General features: G+C 40.2%; 1 protein-coding gene across 2 annotated transcripts in view; it reads left to right on the top strand.

The window, feature by feature from the left end:
* FRMD7 (FERM domain containing 7) overlaps positions 1–17550 on the top strand; it is a 64423-nt gene that overhangs the window by 31945 nt on the left and 14928 nt on the right. For both annotated transcript variants that reach the window (XM_082377889.1, XM_082377888.1), the window contains exons 2-5: positions 4028–4132; positions 4939–4981; positions 6964–7042; positions 9731–9828. In XM_082377889.1, coding sequence (XP_082234015.1) covers positions 4028–4132; positions 4939–4981; positions 6964–7042; positions 9731–9828 — 325 coding nt within the window. The remainder of the gene's footprint in view (positions 1–4027; positions 4133–4938; positions 4982–6963; positions 7043–9730; positions 9829–17550) is intronic.

Below are 17550 nucleotides of genomic sequence, written 5' to 3'. Positions count from 1 at the left end.
TTGATGCAGGGTCAAGGGCCTTTTGAGTAAGGACTTCTGATCGGTGTTTCCATTTTTCTTCTCTGACTCATACCCATAATGCATCATCTATGATTTCCAGTATTTGTTCATTTAATGTGGAAAAATTTGAGTACAGAATCCTTCCAGATTTTATCCCCCAATATTTTACTGCTGTCCTACCCAAAACTAATTTGACAGCATATTTTGGGGGATTCCCCCCTTATTGATTTTTTTTTTCAATTTAGTTTTCATAGAAACCACTCTTGTTATTAGTGATCATGATTCTTTTGATATACATACAATATAATTAAATTGTATAATTACAATAATAAGTAGAATTGTCAAAATATGTTCAAGAAAATAATTATTATCAAGCCTGAGACTCAGTCGATGGATGTAAAAGTGCAAAGTCATATTAGCTTACTAGCCATGAGCTTTCATCATGACTTAGGCATCTGTCAATGTTTTAAAGGGGGAATGGAAAGCATTCTCTGTGCGTTGTTGAGTTAAAGTTTATTAAGAGAGTTTCTACTGTCCCTGCTCATTTAGAAAAAGAATTCAGATATGTACAAACTAAAAAGGTAAAGTTCCCTTTAATCTAAACCCCTCTCCAGGAATAATGCTGTTAACGGTTTGGTATGTGTTCTTCCAGACTCTTCTCTCTCTATATCTATAAATATATGTGTGTATTACTTATGTCTTGCGATGTGCCAGGCATAGTACTAAGGCCTTGATGTGAATTATCTTGATTAATCCACACAACGACTCTGTAACATAATACTATTATTATCTCCATTTTACAGATGAGTAAACCAAGGCTCAGAACGGTTCAGTAATTTGCCCTAGGTCACATAGTAACTAATTTGTTCTTCCTCTTGAGAGGACTGTCCTGCTAATGCACAGGAATCAAGTTAAATGTTTGGATCCATTCATCTATTTATTCAGTAAACATTTATGGAATGTCCACTCTTTTCCAATCACTGTATATAATGCCAGGTACTCAGACACATGGTTTCTGTCTTCAGGTACCTGGAAAAGGGAGATCAATCTGTGAGCTAAAACATTTGCCCCAATTCATCCAGTTAGTAAGTGGGTAGAGCAGGATTACAATAGAGGCTTGTTTTAATAAACTGTTATATGACAGCCCTATGTGCATAGAAGATTTGGTGGGCTGTTTTTTGGAAACAGTCACCTTGAATATTTATTGTTTCCATGAGAAGATGAGTTTGGAGCCCCAAGAAATCAGTGTCCAATGGTTAAGACCGAGTTTGTAAGCTGAAGATTATAAATACAAGTTCTGAAAGGCTTTAAATTATATGTGTGTGTGTGTGATTTTTTTAAAGGCAAACACTGCTCTACTGTAATCCAAGGGAGACGAATATAAGACAAGGTTCAGGATTAGAGTTCCAATTCCTTGAGTGGGACGACCGGTGATAAATAATTTAGATCCACTAAGGAGCTTGATTAGAATGTTGAAAAGTGTCAGCTTAAACAAGAACAAGCAATGGAAAAGAGAATCAGAAGTCCAGAAAAGAGAAAACAGGAAAGTTGTATATAGAGATATTATGAGAAAAATAATCATAACATAAAAGTCGAGGAATTGGTTGAAAAAAATTAAAGGCTGCATGTTAAGACAGAACCAAGACCTTACCTATTGTGCAACACATTCCACTAGGCTGGCCAATTTCAACGTACACTACGGAGGGTCGAAGGGAAATGCCTCTCCCGGAGATGTGGGTAGAGAGCTTGAGCCACATGAGCTCCTGACCTCCTAAGGCACAGATGCCAAAGGCTTTTAGAGCCAGTTGGCAAGATGTACAGGAGTGGACGAATCAGGGGATTATTCTTAGAAACATGGTATGGGATCTTACAGAAGGGAGCAAAAAGGCAGCCTGGATTGGAAACCTTACAGGAATGGCTATATATTCTTTGTGACTGCAGAAACATTTAAATATACAAACACATGGAATGTGGCAGCACTGATGGCGACGATTAAGCACCTCAATGGTAAAAAAAAAAAGAAAAAAGAAAAAATGAGGAGGAAAAAGGAAAATCTTGAGTTTCTTAAATTGTTTGCAAAGAAACTGGAGTCTATGACGGAATTTGGTCCTCATGACTGAAACGTTTCTTTGGTGTTGGAAAAAGTATTGCTCTCTTCTCTCTCTCTCTTTAGAAAATTTTTTAATTCATAATAAAAATCCCGTAACAGCTCCTTGTCTGGAGGACTTTGAAAATAGGAGCGATTTCATCTGTCTGGAATGGTCTGTGTCAGGACTTGCCCTAGGCAAGGTTGCCACATAGGCAGAAGCGCCCCCTCCCTCCTCCCTCCCAGACATCCCCTCCCCCACTGCCCCCTAATGCCCTTCAAGCCCCCGAACCCCACCATGGGCTGACCCCTTTTTCCTGGATCACAGCTCCAATGTGACCTCCCACATAAAATCAAACCCCCTTTCCCTCAGCTCTCTCTCCAGGCGCTAAGGATGCAGTAGCTTTCACCCTCTGCATCCTATTTGCATTTAAAAATAGGACCCTGGTTAACCCTCATGAATCTCAGTTGGTGGAGCTTTGGACTACGAAACCAAGTGGAGAGAAGTCCAAGGGAGAGGGGAGCATTTTGGGTCGTTGGGGGAAGGGGATGGGGGAGGTCGCCTTCCTGGAAGCTATTAAATCCCAGATGTGGGTTCTGTTCCGTGTGGGACCGCCTTGAGGGAGAGGGTGGGGTGTGGGAGGAGGGTGGCTGGACTCTCTGACCTCTCAAGGTTGGCATTAATTCTATGCGTCGGTGATTTCCAACTACATTTCCCTGCACCCAGCTTCCTTTGCAGCACCAGAGGCACCGCGTGACTTGGCTTTAACTAGGGGTTTTCAGCAGCGTGTCTTTGTGCCTATCAGCCAGGGCCCAATTTTCCCATCACCGTCCTCCCTGCAACTGCAACCCCCGGCTTCAGCAATGCTGGCTGAAGATCAGCTCCAGCCCCACTCAGCTCATAGAGATTTTCACAGAGAGCTCTTCACAGCTCCTATTCTCAGAGAAGCCTGAGAAAGGGACTGTTTTGTGCTCCCAGTGTATGTGGGCTTTACGAAGAAAAACAAATATGTGTGGCCTTATGTGAAAGGAGTATGCTAGATGCAGTTACGGTGGGAAAAGCTGTAGAATGAAATCTCCTCGTGGAGCTCGGAGGAGGAAGTTGGCCAACTTCATGTTGGATCAACCAACATTCAAGACCCCTAGTATGTGGCAGGCTCTGAGTTAGACCTGGTGAGTAACAAGAAAATTAAAGCAAGGCCCCTGCTATGAAGGAATTCAGTCTAACGGGGAAGATAGACATCCCGTGTGAGAAGTGCCATGTTTGAGGTAAGCAAGAGTGTTTGGGAGCACGGAGGTTGCCCTTGGCTCCAAAGCTCTCCCGGGGAGTGGCATCTGAGCTGAGTAGGAGGAAGCCAAAGCAAAGAAAGGTGGGAAGGGCGTTCTGTGTAGAAGGAATGACATGAGCAGAGGCATGGAGACATGAATCTACTTGACGTGTGGGGAAACATGAGCGGGCTGCGATTATTAGAAAGGAAGGGGGAAGGGCAAGAGATGAGGCTGGAGGGGCAGGCAGGGCCACATGAGGGAAAGGGCCCAGCCTTCCTGCTAAGGAGTAGAGACTTTATCCTGAAGGGAGCCACTGAAGGATTTTAAGCAGGTCCGATTTGCATCTTGATTAAACTATCTGTCAATTTGGGGAAAATCTTTCAAATTGCCTGTGGGATGAATTGATGAAAGAATTCCACTGAAAGGGTAGATTTGCAGATCTAGCCATATGTAGCTAAGTGCAAGGCTGTCTTTTTCCAAGAGGGTTTGTCTACAGATAGATGCATGTATTTATGTGTAAAACTCAACAACATTTGGGAGGATACAGGGCCTGAAAACAGTGCTTAAAGGAAACTGAAGAGAGTCTAGGTGCTTCTACCCTTTATTCCACACTGCAGCAACAATATCAGCTTAGGATCACAAACTGTGCTATGGTCTCTTTGTTTTGTTTAGCAAAAGTCATCCGGGAAGGCGCTGTTTAACCTGAGTTGCAGCCATCTAAATCTTGCTGAAAAGGAATATTTTGGATTAGAATTCTGTAGCCATTCTGGAAATAATGTAAGTTGGTTTCATTATAGGGTTCTTTGTGTCTAGAATTGCTTCTAAATGCAGCTTGCAGCTAGATATGCAGGGCTCAAACCCCCAACTGCAAAAGGAAAAACCATTTAAACCCTTGAAAAATGAGTGGATTTAATAACTATTTCCCCTCCTTGTCTATGAAAAGTCACCTCCGTTTGCCAAGCACAAACTCTTCCACCGTCTGCTCCTCTTTTGTCACTGTATGAAGAGGTCTCTGTGCTTTATTCTGACTTTCCAGAGGCTGGACCTCAACCTCCAAACTGAAGACTCCTAACCTCACCAGTAGTATTCGGGAACGTTCCTTGTCCCTCTCTCACATCCTAACATTCCCAATGTTCTGCCCGCTGTGTCCTGCCTTGGCGGATCTGTTATCTGGCTCCTTCCCAGAAAGGCTCATTATGACTATTAAGCTGGCATTTGGGGGCTGTAGGATTCAAATGTGGAGCCAAATGCCTTCATTAGTCTTTGTGGCAACTAATGAGCCTTGTATATGACACCTCTGTCATCCTCCTGAGGCAGGGGAGCAGTGACTCAAATGTCAACAGCAAAGAGTTTATAGATCAACAATGTGCACTGTCATTGGGAAAATAGAAGGGGACAGATTGAGTGTGGTGGAAGCACAGCATTTCTTTGACGTTGCTGTTTCTTACTATCTTTAGAAGTCTAAAGAGTCTTGATATTTGTTTGTTTCATGTTGACTTTAACCTGCTACCAAAAGACAACAAAAAACAAAAAGCTATACTCAGTGCCATGTTCTATCAATTCTTTCATTAATGTTATTACAGGTCTGGTTGGAACTTCTGAAGTCCATTACGAAGCAAGTAAAAAGTAAGTATGGAAAATCACTTAAGGAATAGAATTCCCAGTTACAACTTGAAAATATTTCAACAATACCACACTGTTCCTCGCCTTAATATAAGGGGAGAAAAGGGCTTTGATGTATTATTTTAATCCTTCATCCATCCAGTAAATTTAGCAATTTAAAAATATCATTTTAACTTTGCCTGAGATGAGGAAAATCAGGCTGCTGGATCTTTGAGTAAATTTTGAGAACCCTGGTAATAACAGCGCTCTGTGGATTGGCTCTAGGAATACATCTCTGACTCTAGACCTGCAAATCTTCGAGCATCCTTGATGTCAAGCAGCAATGCCATTCACCTTCTTCCAGGAGGTGTTTCAGTTTAATCCCGTCACAGACATTGTCCATCCAATTCAGGTCATATTTGAGTGCCTACTATGCATGAAATATTCCCCCGAACCCTATATTTCACAATCTAGTGTGGTGGTTCTCAAATTTCAGTGTGTATTAGAATCACGGGCCGGGAGGAGGGGGCAGTTCTTGTTAAAATGCATATTCCTGGGCCTCATCCCCGAGTTGGGGGCCAGCAACCTGAATTTTTAACGAATTCCATAGGTGCTTCCGCTGCAGGTGGATTTCAGTCCACACTTTGGGAAAGGCTGTTTCTTGTCACTTCCCCCTCCTGCTCTCTAAGTGTTGGTGTCTCCCACAATTCTGTCTTTTCCCACCACGTACTGATAATCTGTCACATGATCCCAACAGCTTCCCAAGTGACTCCCCCCAATCCATCATGTACACTACTCCCAAAGGGAACTATTGCAAATACAAACCTGACCACATCAGTCTCCTGCTTAAAATGCTTCCATGACTCCCTATTGCCCTTAGAATAAAGTCCAAACTCCTTAACATGATCCTCAAAGCACTGGACTCTGCCTGCCTTTCTAGCCTTTACCTCTGCCTCTGACCATTTCATACTCCTACGTCTCCTAATTTGAACAAAACTAACTTCAGGTGTAGGCTTCTCAGATAAAATAGAAGTTGCCCAACTAAATTAGAATTGCAGATCAACAAAGACTAATTTCTTTGTATAAGTATGTCCCAGGCAATCATTGTATATCTGAAATTCAAATTTAACTGGGAGTCCTATATTTTTATCTGCTAAATCTGGCAGCCCTACTCAGATGTCAGCTCTTCCAGGAAGCCTTCCTTGACCTCCTCCAAACTCTTTTCTCCCTCTTGTGCTTACCCAGTACTCGGGGCTTATAACACTTTGTGGTGCTGTGATTGTCTGTCTAGATGTCTGCCTCTTCTACCAATCTTTGAGTGCTTAACTGTATTTTTATTTCCAGGAGCCTCTAGTACAATGCTTAGCATACAATAGGCACTCAACAAATATTTACTGAATGAATGGTGTTAATGCTGCATGTGTGTATTTGCTTTTGATACAGAAAGTTTCTTATTTTCAAATGCAAGTAGGAGTGAAGGCAAGTAGATATGTTTTCTTCATGTAGATTTTAAGATACACAGAGGCCTCAGTCCCTACTACTTCTAGTTCCCTTTATGAATCCTTGAGCCAGCTGATATTCCCCTGCCTCTATAGCTGGGCCCTTCTCTCAGCCAGGAATGCAGAATCCCAAGTAGCAAGTGGTATATTTTTCTAAATGGAACACTTCTTAAGAGAGGACACAGTAGGCCCCAAACGAGGCATACCTTTACAAAAAGAAACTCAAAGAAAGAGAAGGGAGGAAGAGGGGCAGGAGAACTTTCCCAACTGTTATCCATATAGAGGCACAATTCAAAAATAACATCTCACAAATGTGAAAGATTGAAATTTAAATGAAAAGTCTGTGAGAGGGAGTGATGGGGAGAGGAGGGAAGAGGAGAGGGGAGTGTGTGTGTGTGTGTGTGTGTGTGTGAGAGAGAGAGAGAGAGAGAGAGAGAGAGAGAGAGAAGACCTGTAACTGTCGTGATGGACATTTAAACAAAACTTATGGAGATATTGTGTTTTAAGATCCTAAGGAGGTTGTTTTCAAATTTATGGTGAAATTTTTCCCAGTGGACCCTGGACATCTGCGAGAAGAGCTTACAAGGTATAGTACTTGCATGATGCATGATGTTACTTAATCATTATTCTCCATTTATCAGGGAATGGGCTTCTAGCCTTCTTTGGAAGGCTTGGCTCTCAGTCACTCTCTGGGAGATGGTAAGAAGTTGGTGAGAAGGAGGGCCTGGCTGGTCCCCAGTGTTAATCTTCCAAAGGATAGGGACTTCAGGGAGAAGGAAGGGTGGCGTTCTAAAAGTGGTAACCAGCCTGGGTGCCCACTTGGGGGTTAAGCCATTAACTGCTACAACAGTTAGAGTGTTTGCCTTCATTGCATCTGTGTTCTAATCAAAGGGCAGCTTGACAGCTAAGTTCCCTGCTTACTGAAAACGGTTGTGTGCACGTGTGTGTGTGTGTGTGTGTGTGTGTGTTTGTGTATATCCCATAGGTAGAAAGTGATGATGACATACACTTATAAAACCTTTTTGAAAGTAGAAAAGTAAAAAATATAAAGAATAATTCAATAAATTATTTTGCATAATTATAAATTATTGATATTTATTGTACTTATTAATAATTACAAATGATTAATAATTTATATAAGTAAAATATTTTTATACTTACAAAAAATTAAAAAGCTAAAAAGTATAAAACATTTTAAAGTATTTTTATATTTATAAAAATGCCCTTTAAAATGACAATGTAAACCTACTTCTTCAAAAATACTTTGTCAACATAACACCCCCCCAAACCTTACTCTGCTTTCTAGACTTCAGACTCCAGACTTCTACACATAGAAGGGATGTAAGAGATAATCTAGTCCAGACCTTTTGGTTTACAGATGTGGAAAAATAATCTAGTCCAGACCTTTTGGTTTACAGATGCGGAAACAGGTCCTGGGAACTAGAGTGACTTGATCAAGGTCACAGCGTGTTGGCAGTTATTCTACCTGAAATATTCCCCATCATGGTTCATGGCCAATTTTTCTTCACCCTTTTTGTAAAGGGGGGAGTTCTTTTCTGAGTGGTCTTTGTAGAAGTCACTTTTAAAAAGTCAGTCTCTCTCTCTCTCTCCCAATCCTCTCCAAATTTGTGAGTTGTAGGCCCTTTTCCCAGATAACTTGATGTCTTGGTATCTCTATCAGTTTGCCTTTGCTAACTCATTTCAGTCCAGTCTCAAATTGTAACCAGTTTTGATGGAGATAAACTTTCTCTGGGAAAAAAAAAAGAATGAGAAAATCAATGTGATGATAAATGATTCATCAGCTGTTCAGAGGAAGGATTTGGTATTTGCAGCAGGCAGCTGCCTTCTTAACAGCAAGGAATGTGTCAAATGACAAGAAGGTTACTTTCTTTCTTGCTAGGAGTAAAATGAAATTCACGTCCCCTTTAGCAATTGAGGCTGATTATTCTCATTTACATCTATATTTGAAAGCAGGTAATGGCAACGGTTAGACTTCCTTTATTTTTTCCCCATTGGTCCATTTGAGAATACTTAACTGTAGTTGACTTTACAAGGATGCCTTTTTGGGGCCAATACGTGAGTTTCTCAGAGTGATGTGCAAATATAACTTTTCTAACTGAATCATTTCTAATCCATTAAGAGAGATCACAATTTGAGGGATTATAATGAATGGCTTTGTAAATTGAAGAATCACCTACTAATTTACCTGTTTTTTCCCAGTCTGCATTTTCATCTATCACGTGCAATTAATTCTGGTTCACCACATTGCCTTCAAGTCTTAACTGGTTTAAAAAAATCTAGATAGAACTTTATTCAGAAAATTACATCTTATATAGGGAAATGCCCACAGTAGATAGTAAATGTTTTAATATATAAAATAAAACATTGGAACCAATTTTGAACCAAGAAGGAACATAGTCAGCAGTAGGGTCTTAATTATACACATCTTTTCAAAAGTTGATTGCCTTTGATAAGGGCTTAAAAGTGTGGGACAAATGCCGTCTGTTTTGCAAAGCTCTGGATACCAATGTGTACTTCATGGGTCCCTGATTATCAGTAGGAAAAAAAGTAGTCTGGCTTCATTCCATTCAATACACAGTAATTCCATCCCTGCTCTGTGCAAAGGGCTAGGCTGGGCTCTGGTGATACGGAGACGGTGGTCCAGGTGAAGGGGCAGAATCATGGCCTCAAGTTCTTGATTTCTGAAACACAGTCTTTTGGATAGGAGGCAGCCTAGAATTGAGAGGCAGACCTGAGGTCTTGCCACAGTTTCACTGTCTTGGGGTGATATGACTCTGCCCAAATCGCCTAACCTCTGTCTTTCCGTAATTGGAACATGCGGTGATGATGCCAGCCTTCTAAGTTGTTACGATAGTGAGTACTTGATAGCATTTTGTAAACAGAGCAGTACTGGCCTCCTGAGTAGGCTTATTCTTGCTGAATCTCCCTTTCTCTCTGGCTGGGTATGTGGCTTTGCTACGTGGCAGAAATCACCAGAGGATGGTTGGCCAACTCCCTCAAGTTGGCGGGAGGATTTGGCCGGGGTGATTCCTAATGGCTGTGAGGCTTGCTGAAGTGCTGGATCAGCCGAGTTGTGGTCTAGTGCTGGTTAGGGGCCGAAGCAAAGCCTATGCATTACTCACCACCCCCAAAAGGCATCTCCCTGACTGGGGGCACCGTGTCTTTTTTGAAACATCTTGGATCTGGGAGAAGGGAAATGCTTCTTTCTTGTTCCTGTTTCTTCCTCAAGAGATTTCCCCCCACTTCTTTGCAGGTATCTTTTTACTCTTCAAATAAAGAAGGATTTGGCTCTGGGAAGGCTTCCATGCAGTGACAACTGTACAGCGTTGATGATCTCTCACATCTTACAATGTAAGTAGCAAATGTCGGCTTCGGGGCCTATCAGCCAGCTAGAGAACCAAGCAAAGAGGCTAAGTACCCTCAACATCCCTATCATCATGTTAGGACTTCTCTGTAGAGGAGAGAAAGCCTGGATGAGATATATAGAAATGGCATGGTCCAGTAGAAAGAAGCTGGTTACTGTAGTCATTGAGATTTGGATTCAAATCCTGTTTCTACGTTCTAACTGTTGTAGCCTTGGGTGAAGTCCCCTCAGCTGTCTTTGCCTGAGTTCCCTAGTCTTTAAAAGAGTGACAAGAATGCCTTCTCACAGAGCAGTTATGTAGATGAAAAGTAAATGCTGATTTTCTTCTATCTCCATCTAACCTTGCCCTCCCACTGCCCCGGGCTTGCTCTCCAGGAGCTGGTCTGGACTAATCTGGGCATGAACTTTGCTAGGCCGGCCCCACTCCCTCTGCTTGCCCCAGGATCCATTTCTGGTACGTGCTTTCTGCGGCACATTGTCACGTTTAATGTGATTCCCATGTTGCTCTTTATCATGATTCCAGAGAACAAAGCACAGAGTACAGCAGGTGGAGAGAGACTAAAAGGGAAAAAGGCCCCAGGCGTCTATTAGAGTTCCCCAGATCCTAGCAGCCACGTCGTTGGACTAGGCTGAGTAATGTAGGCAGGGAAAAGAGGCCCGGGGAACAGTGGGGCCTGGCCTGGGGAGGGGGTGAAGCTGGGCACGTCAGGCTGCTCCTGTACCCCCGAGGGCAGGATTGAGGCAGCTGGAAATAGTATGTCTTCTTCTAGGGCTGGCTGGACTTCCTCTCTCTTCTAGAGAGGCCATCCAAGAATAGGCTGTTCCTTACTGTTCCTGAAGGATCATAACTTCATTTTTTTGTTTCATAAGTTCATTTTTGACCTCTATCCACTGCCTTCCTGACAGTCCAGAAATGGTAGATTTCTGATTTCACTGGGAACTCCAGAATGAAGGGCTTGGATAGAGACAGTATCTGAATCAGTGTTTACCAAGTGACTCATAAGTGAGACAGGATGAGAGCCCAGGATCTCAGGAAGGCAGTGAGAGCAGTAGTTATCAGGGAAGGCTTATGGATGAGATGGCTTTTGCGCTGGGCCTTAAAATGATGCATAGGAATTGGATATGTAATGATAAGCAGAGAAAACAGAAAAGAAAAAAAGATGATGGTACAAGAAGAAGTATATACAGAGGATGCAGCTCAAGTACAGCTCGAGCATAGGGTCTGTTTAGGAGAGGTGGCAAGAAACTAAGCATCATTTTGAAGGGCCTTGAATGCCAAGGACACTAACTATATGTCCAGTATTGTGCTTGGGGTGGGGTCGGGAGATGGGGTAAGGCAGGTGGAGAAAACAATATTGGAAGACTTATCCTTCTCCATTAGCTGCCTGTTTAAGGCAGCAGTCAGAGGATTGGGGCTCCCCAGACAGCCTCTGATGGGGGAGCCCCATTTCATTCTTAATAGTTCAACATTATGGATTTGAGCATTCCCTAGTGGCCATTTCAGGCATAGCACAGAACGCTTCAGCTTTTCTAGAGGATATTTTGTTTGTCAATAGAAGCTCTTTCCATAGAAAAAAAGCTAAAGTTTCAAGGAGTCAGCTCTTCACAATCCATCCAGGTCAGATTCTTTCACTGGTTGCTAAGACAGTGTGCAGAACACAGCCAGGCTGCTCATTCGTTTGCTCATTTATTTATTCATCTAATATGTATGTTCTAGGCATTCAAGAACCTCCACATTCTGACCTCGTCTGCTTAAATCTCTCTTACACACCCCTCTGGCTCTAGCCAGACTCTTCCTCTCAAATACAGTTTGTACATTCCAAATGAAGCCTCCCTGTTATGAATGCCCTTAGTACAGTAACTCTTCTTTGTCATTCATTCAGCAAATTTTATTAAGTACCTACCACATGCCAGGTACTGGGAACATAGCAGTGAAATAAAAAGATCCTTGCTCTCGTGGAGCTCACATTTTGGCAGTGGAGGACAATCAGACCAAAATAAAGAAATATATAATGTAAGTTTGAAAGTGATAAGTGCACTGGAGAAAATAAAGTATGGAAGGGAGAGAGGGAAATTCGGGGGGTGGGTACTGAATTTTTAAATAAGGTGGTCAGGGTAGGCTTCACTGTGAAGGTGATAGTTAAACAAAACTTGAAGGAGGTAAAAGACCAAGCTATGCAGAAATCTGGTGGAAGGGAGTTCCAGGCAGAGAACATCCAGTGCAAAGGGCCTGAGGTAGGAGCATGCCGGGAGTATTCAAGAAACATTAAGCAGGCTTTGTGGATGGCTGGAACTGAGGGAGAGAGGGAGACAGTAATCATGGAGGGCCTTAAAAGCATATTAAAGACCTAAGACATTACTCTAAATGTGATGGGAAGCCACTGTAGCATTTGAAACAGAAGAGTGAAATGATCTGAATTAGGTTTTAACTACATCATGTTAGCTGCTGTGGTGAGAACAGAAATTTGTAGCGAGTAGTAAATAAGCCATAGTGATCTAACGTACAGTATAATAAATATAGACAATAATATTGTACTATAATTATGTAATGTGATAAATATTGCTACAATGGCAATCATATTGCAATCTATAAATGTATCAAAGTAACACACTGTACACCTTAAATTGCTGCAATGTTATATGTCAAATTTATTCAATTTTTAAAAATGAGAGAAAATAGACCTGATGAGGGATGGTGGAAGTGGGGAGACCAGATAACAGACGACAGCAGGAGAGAGAGAGATGATGGTAGTTTGGACCAGCGTGGTAACAGTGAAGGTGCTCACACCACGTGCTGCCTTCTATGACTAATGATATTTACTCATTTGTATGTCATAGTTCTCTTCCTAGATTGTCATAGTCCTGCATGGAGAGAAAAAAGAAGCATGGTCTTATGTGTTCCTATGTTTTCCTTAGGGTCAACGTAAGGTCTTGTGCTTAATACTTGTGCTTAATAAACAGAAAGATTGGTGTGTGTGTGTGTGTGTGTGTGTGTGTGTTTAATTTATTTTTTAAAACAGCTCTATTGTGGTATATGTGCATACCATAAAATTCACTCATTTTAAGTCTGTAACTCAATGGTTTTTAGTAAATTTACAGAGTTGTGCAACCATTACCACAACCCAGTTTTCAAACTTTTCCATCATGCCAAAAGAGCTCTCTCATGCCCATTTGCAGTCACTCAACCACTAATTTAATTTCTGTTTCTATAGATTTACCTTTTCTGGACATTCCATATAATAGGAGTGATAAAATATGTGGTCTTTTGTATCTGGCTTTTTTCACTCAACACAATGTTTTTGAAATTTATGCATGTTCTAACATGAATCACAGCAGTTTGTTCCTTTCTATTGCTGAGTAGTATTCCATTTTATGGGTATACCACATTTTATTTATCTATTTACTTGGCCAGGGACATTTGGATTGTTTCCAGTTTAGCTATTATGAATAATGTTATGAATATTCATGTACAAGTCTTTGTGTGGACACATGTTTTCATCTCTCTTTGGTAGATTTCTAGGAATGTAATTGTTTCGTCTTAAGGTAAATTTGTGTTTAACATTTTAAGAAACTGCCAAACTGTTCTCCAAATTGTTACAATAAAACCAGAAATGTATGAGGTTTCCAATTTCTCCACATCTTCACTAAAATTTGGTATTGTCTATCTTTGTGATTATGGTCATTCTAGTGCAATGAATCTCATTGCAATTATAATTAGCATTTTCCTAATGACTAATGATGTTGAGCATCTTCTCATCTGTTTATTAACCATTCCTATGTTTTCTTTGGTAAAATGCCTATTCAAATTTTTGCCAATTTTAAAATGGGTTGTCTTATTGAATTTTAAGAGAGTTTTATATATTCTTATTAAAAATCCTTTATGAGATATATAATTTGTGAAATTTTCTTCCAATCTGTGGCTTGACTTTTCATTTTCTTCGTTTGTGTGTGTGTGTGTTCTTTTTTTTTAAATTGAAGTATAGTTGATTTACAATGTTGTGTTAGTTTCAGATGTACAGCAAGTGATTCAGATATATAGATATATATATATCTACATATAGATATATATATAGATAGATACATAGATATACATATACATACTTTTTCAGATTCTTTTCCATTACAAGTTATTACAAGATATTGAATATAGTTCCCTGTGCTATACAATAGGTCCTGTCCTTTCTGTTTATCTATTTTATATATAGTAGTATATGTCTGTTAATCCCATACTTCCAATTTATCCCTTCTTCCCCCTGACTTTTAATTTTCTTAATACTGTCTTTTGGAGTGTGACAGTTTTTAATTTTGATGGAATTCCTCTTTCTCAATGTGTTTTAGTCAACTATGCTTTTGGTGTTGTATCTAAGAACTTTTTGCCTAACTTAAGGTCAAAAGTTTTTCTCCTAAGTTTTCTTCTAGAACAACTTTTTTAGGTTTATCTCTTAGGCTTAGGCCTATGATCCATTTTGAATTTTTTGTATGTTTGTATGGTATATGGTTGTGAGGTAGGAATTCAACTTCATTTTTTTTTTGCGTGTGGATGTCCCTTTCTCCCATTTGTTGAAAAGACTATTATTTCCCACATTGAATTGTCTTGCCATCTTTATCAAAAACCAACTGATCATAAATGTAAGGGCTTATTTCTAGATTCTCAACTATGTTCCATTGATTTATATGTGCTTACGCTATTACCACACTGTTTTGTTTACTGTAGCTTTGTATTCAGCTTTGAAATAGAGGTGTATATTCTCCAACTTTGTTCTTTTTCAAAATTGTTTTGGTTGTTTTGCATCCTGTGCATTTCCATGTTAATTTTAAGATCTTTTGTCAACATCTACCCCAAGTTTGGTGGGGATTGCATTGAATTTATAGATCAATTTTGGCAGAATTACCATCTTAACAATATTGAGTCTTCTAATCCATGAATCTGAAATCTCTCCATTTATATAGATCTTTTAAAAATTTCAGCAATGTTTTGTAATTTTCAGAACACAAGTTTTACATATCTTTTGTTAAATTTATCGGTCTTTTATTTTTTATATGCTATTGTGAATGGAATTGTTTTTCTAGTTTTCTTATTCGATTATGCATTGCTAGTACATGAAAATCCAATAACTTTGTATATTGACCTTCTATCTTGCTACCTTGCTGAACTATCTATTACTTCTAGTAGCTTTTTGTGGAGGCCTTAGGATTTTCTACACACAGGACCATGGTGTCTGATTGCACTGACTAGAATCACCAGTAGAATGTTGAATAGAAGTGGCAAGAGCAGACATCCCTGTCTTGTCCCTGGTCTTAAGGGAAAGCACTCAGTTTCTCACCATTTAGTATTATTATGATGTTAGCTGTAGGTTTTCCAACTTTATCAGGTTGAAGACGTTCCCTTCAATTTTTTGTTTGTTGAATGTTTTTACCATGAATTGGTGTTGGATTTTGCCCAATGTTTTTTCTGCATCTATTGATATGATAATGTATTTTTGGTCCTTTATTCTATTAACATAGCATATTACATTAATTAACCTTCACGTGTTGAATTGATCTTGCACTCCTGGGATAAATCCCACTTGATCATGATGTATAATTCTTTTTTATATGTTGCTGGATTCAGTTGACTAGTATTTTGTGGAGGATTTTTGCCTTTGTATTCATGAGAGATATTAATCTGTAGTTTTCTTGTGATGTCTGTGTCTGATTTTGGTATCAGAGTAATACTGGCCTCATGAATGAGTTGGTAAGTGTTCCTTACTCTATTTTCTGGAAGAGTTTGTGAAAAATTGGTATTTGTATCTTATCTGAATATTTGATAGTATTAACTAGTGAAACCATATGGGTGGGCCTGATTAAGTTTTAATGAGAGTTGTACATTTATCAATTTGGGCAAAGAATAAATAGATAAAAGAGCCATTGATTTGGTCTTTTTAAAAAAGCTTGTTATATAAAGATTTTCATTCTAATGTGGTTTTGAAATATACAAATACACTTCACCTATCTAAAAATGAGCACGCCATCTGTCTAAAACACAATAGAAAACCAAGACAAAAGAGAAAATAACTTTCTAGTACTCAAAACTGATGCCCCCATGTCCGTGAATTTTACTCAATAGGAGAGCACCACATGATGCCATGGAGAGTCTATTTACTCTTATAATTCATAAAATGCTAACAGGTTTGGATATCTGCATTCCCTTTTTTTCATGTTAAAATGTGAATTTTTTTTTTTTTTTAGAAATTCACGTTCTTTTATTTATTTATTTATGACTGTGTTGAGTCTTCGTTTCTGTGCGAGGGCTTTCTCTAGTTGCGGCAAGTGGGGACCACTCTTCATCGCAGTGCGCGGGCCTCTCACCATCGCGGCCTCTCTTGTTGCGGAGCACAGGCTCCAGACGCGCAGGCTCAGTAATTGTGGCTCACGGGCCCAGTTGCTCCGCGGCATGTGGGACCTTCCCAGACCAGGGCTCGAACCCGTGTCCCCTGCATTGGCAGGCAGATTCTCAACCACTGCACCACCAGGGAAGCCCTAAAATGTGAATTTTAATTGTAAATATTATTTTGGGTGCCCATTTTATGGTAGATTAGAAGTCACAATTTGGAACCAAGTAGAGACTTCTTCAGGGGAAGTCAATGACCAGGAAGTGATTCCTATTAATCTGACAGAGAGGGAAAAGGCATAAAAATTATAAAGAACACACAAGAATTCAAAAATCAAAACAGTTTCAAGCCGTTTACTGTAGGGGCAGATAATCCTATATACCTCAATTGCCTTTGTAGGCACAGTGCTATAATAGATGTTTATAACAATAAATTGGATACATCTAGAATAGATTATGAGCAGGGATAAACTTCCAGTGATTTGGAAAAGTGAGAATAATTTCCAGAATTATTCACCTACTGGGGATTCCATATAGCAGGGTTTTACTAGATTCCCAATGTACAGAGTGATGAATGGCTGTGACTGGCTTGCATTGGAGTTGGCATTTGTATTCTCCTTTCTTAATAATGCCTGATCAAGGCAGAGTGAGGTTAGGGGGCTGAATTAGTTTGTTAGGGCTACCATAACAAAATACAACAGACTAGGTGACTTAAAGGACAGAAATTTATTTTCTCACACTTCTGGGGGCTAGACCTCCAAGATTGAAGTGTCAGCAGGTTTGGTTTCTTCTGAGGTCTCTCTCGTTGGCTTGCAGATGGCTGCTTTCCTGATGAGTCCTCACCCAGTCTTTCCTCTGTGTACCTGCATTCCTGGTGCCTGGTGTCCAAATTTCCTCTTCTTATAAGGACACCAATCAGATTGCATTAGGGCCCACTCTACTGCCTCATTTTTAAAATAATCACTCCTTTATAGGCCTTGTCTCTAAATACAGTCACATTCTGAGTGAGGTACTGGGGGTTAGGATTTCAATATATGAATTTGAGAGGAAGGTCACAGTTCAACTCATAACAGAGACTGATCAGAAGTAGAAGAGATCATAAACAGAATGTGGGAGAAGAAAATAACAAAATATTCATCTATGATCCTGGAGCCTGTGAGACCTACACTGTGTCTGTGACTTCATAGCAACCCACTGCTTCTTATTTGAAGAAGAACCAGTTAGTTTCTCCCCCACCACCCATATCCTGAAACAAATATACATATATTCAGGAGGTCTAGGGCTGCACTGGCTGCAAAGAAAGGGCTGTTTGGGGGAGGTCAGAGGGTCTGCTGGGTGC

This window comes from Balaenoptera borealis, assembly GCF_965194805.1.
Source record: "Balaenoptera borealis genome assembly, chromosome: X".
Lineage (NCBI taxonomy): Eukaryota > Metazoa > Chordata > Mammalia > Artiodactyla > Balaenopteridae > Balaenoptera > Balaenoptera borealis.
The sequence above is the reverse complement of the archived record's forward strand: the minus strand, read 5'-3'. Positions and strand labels throughout refer to the sequence as shown.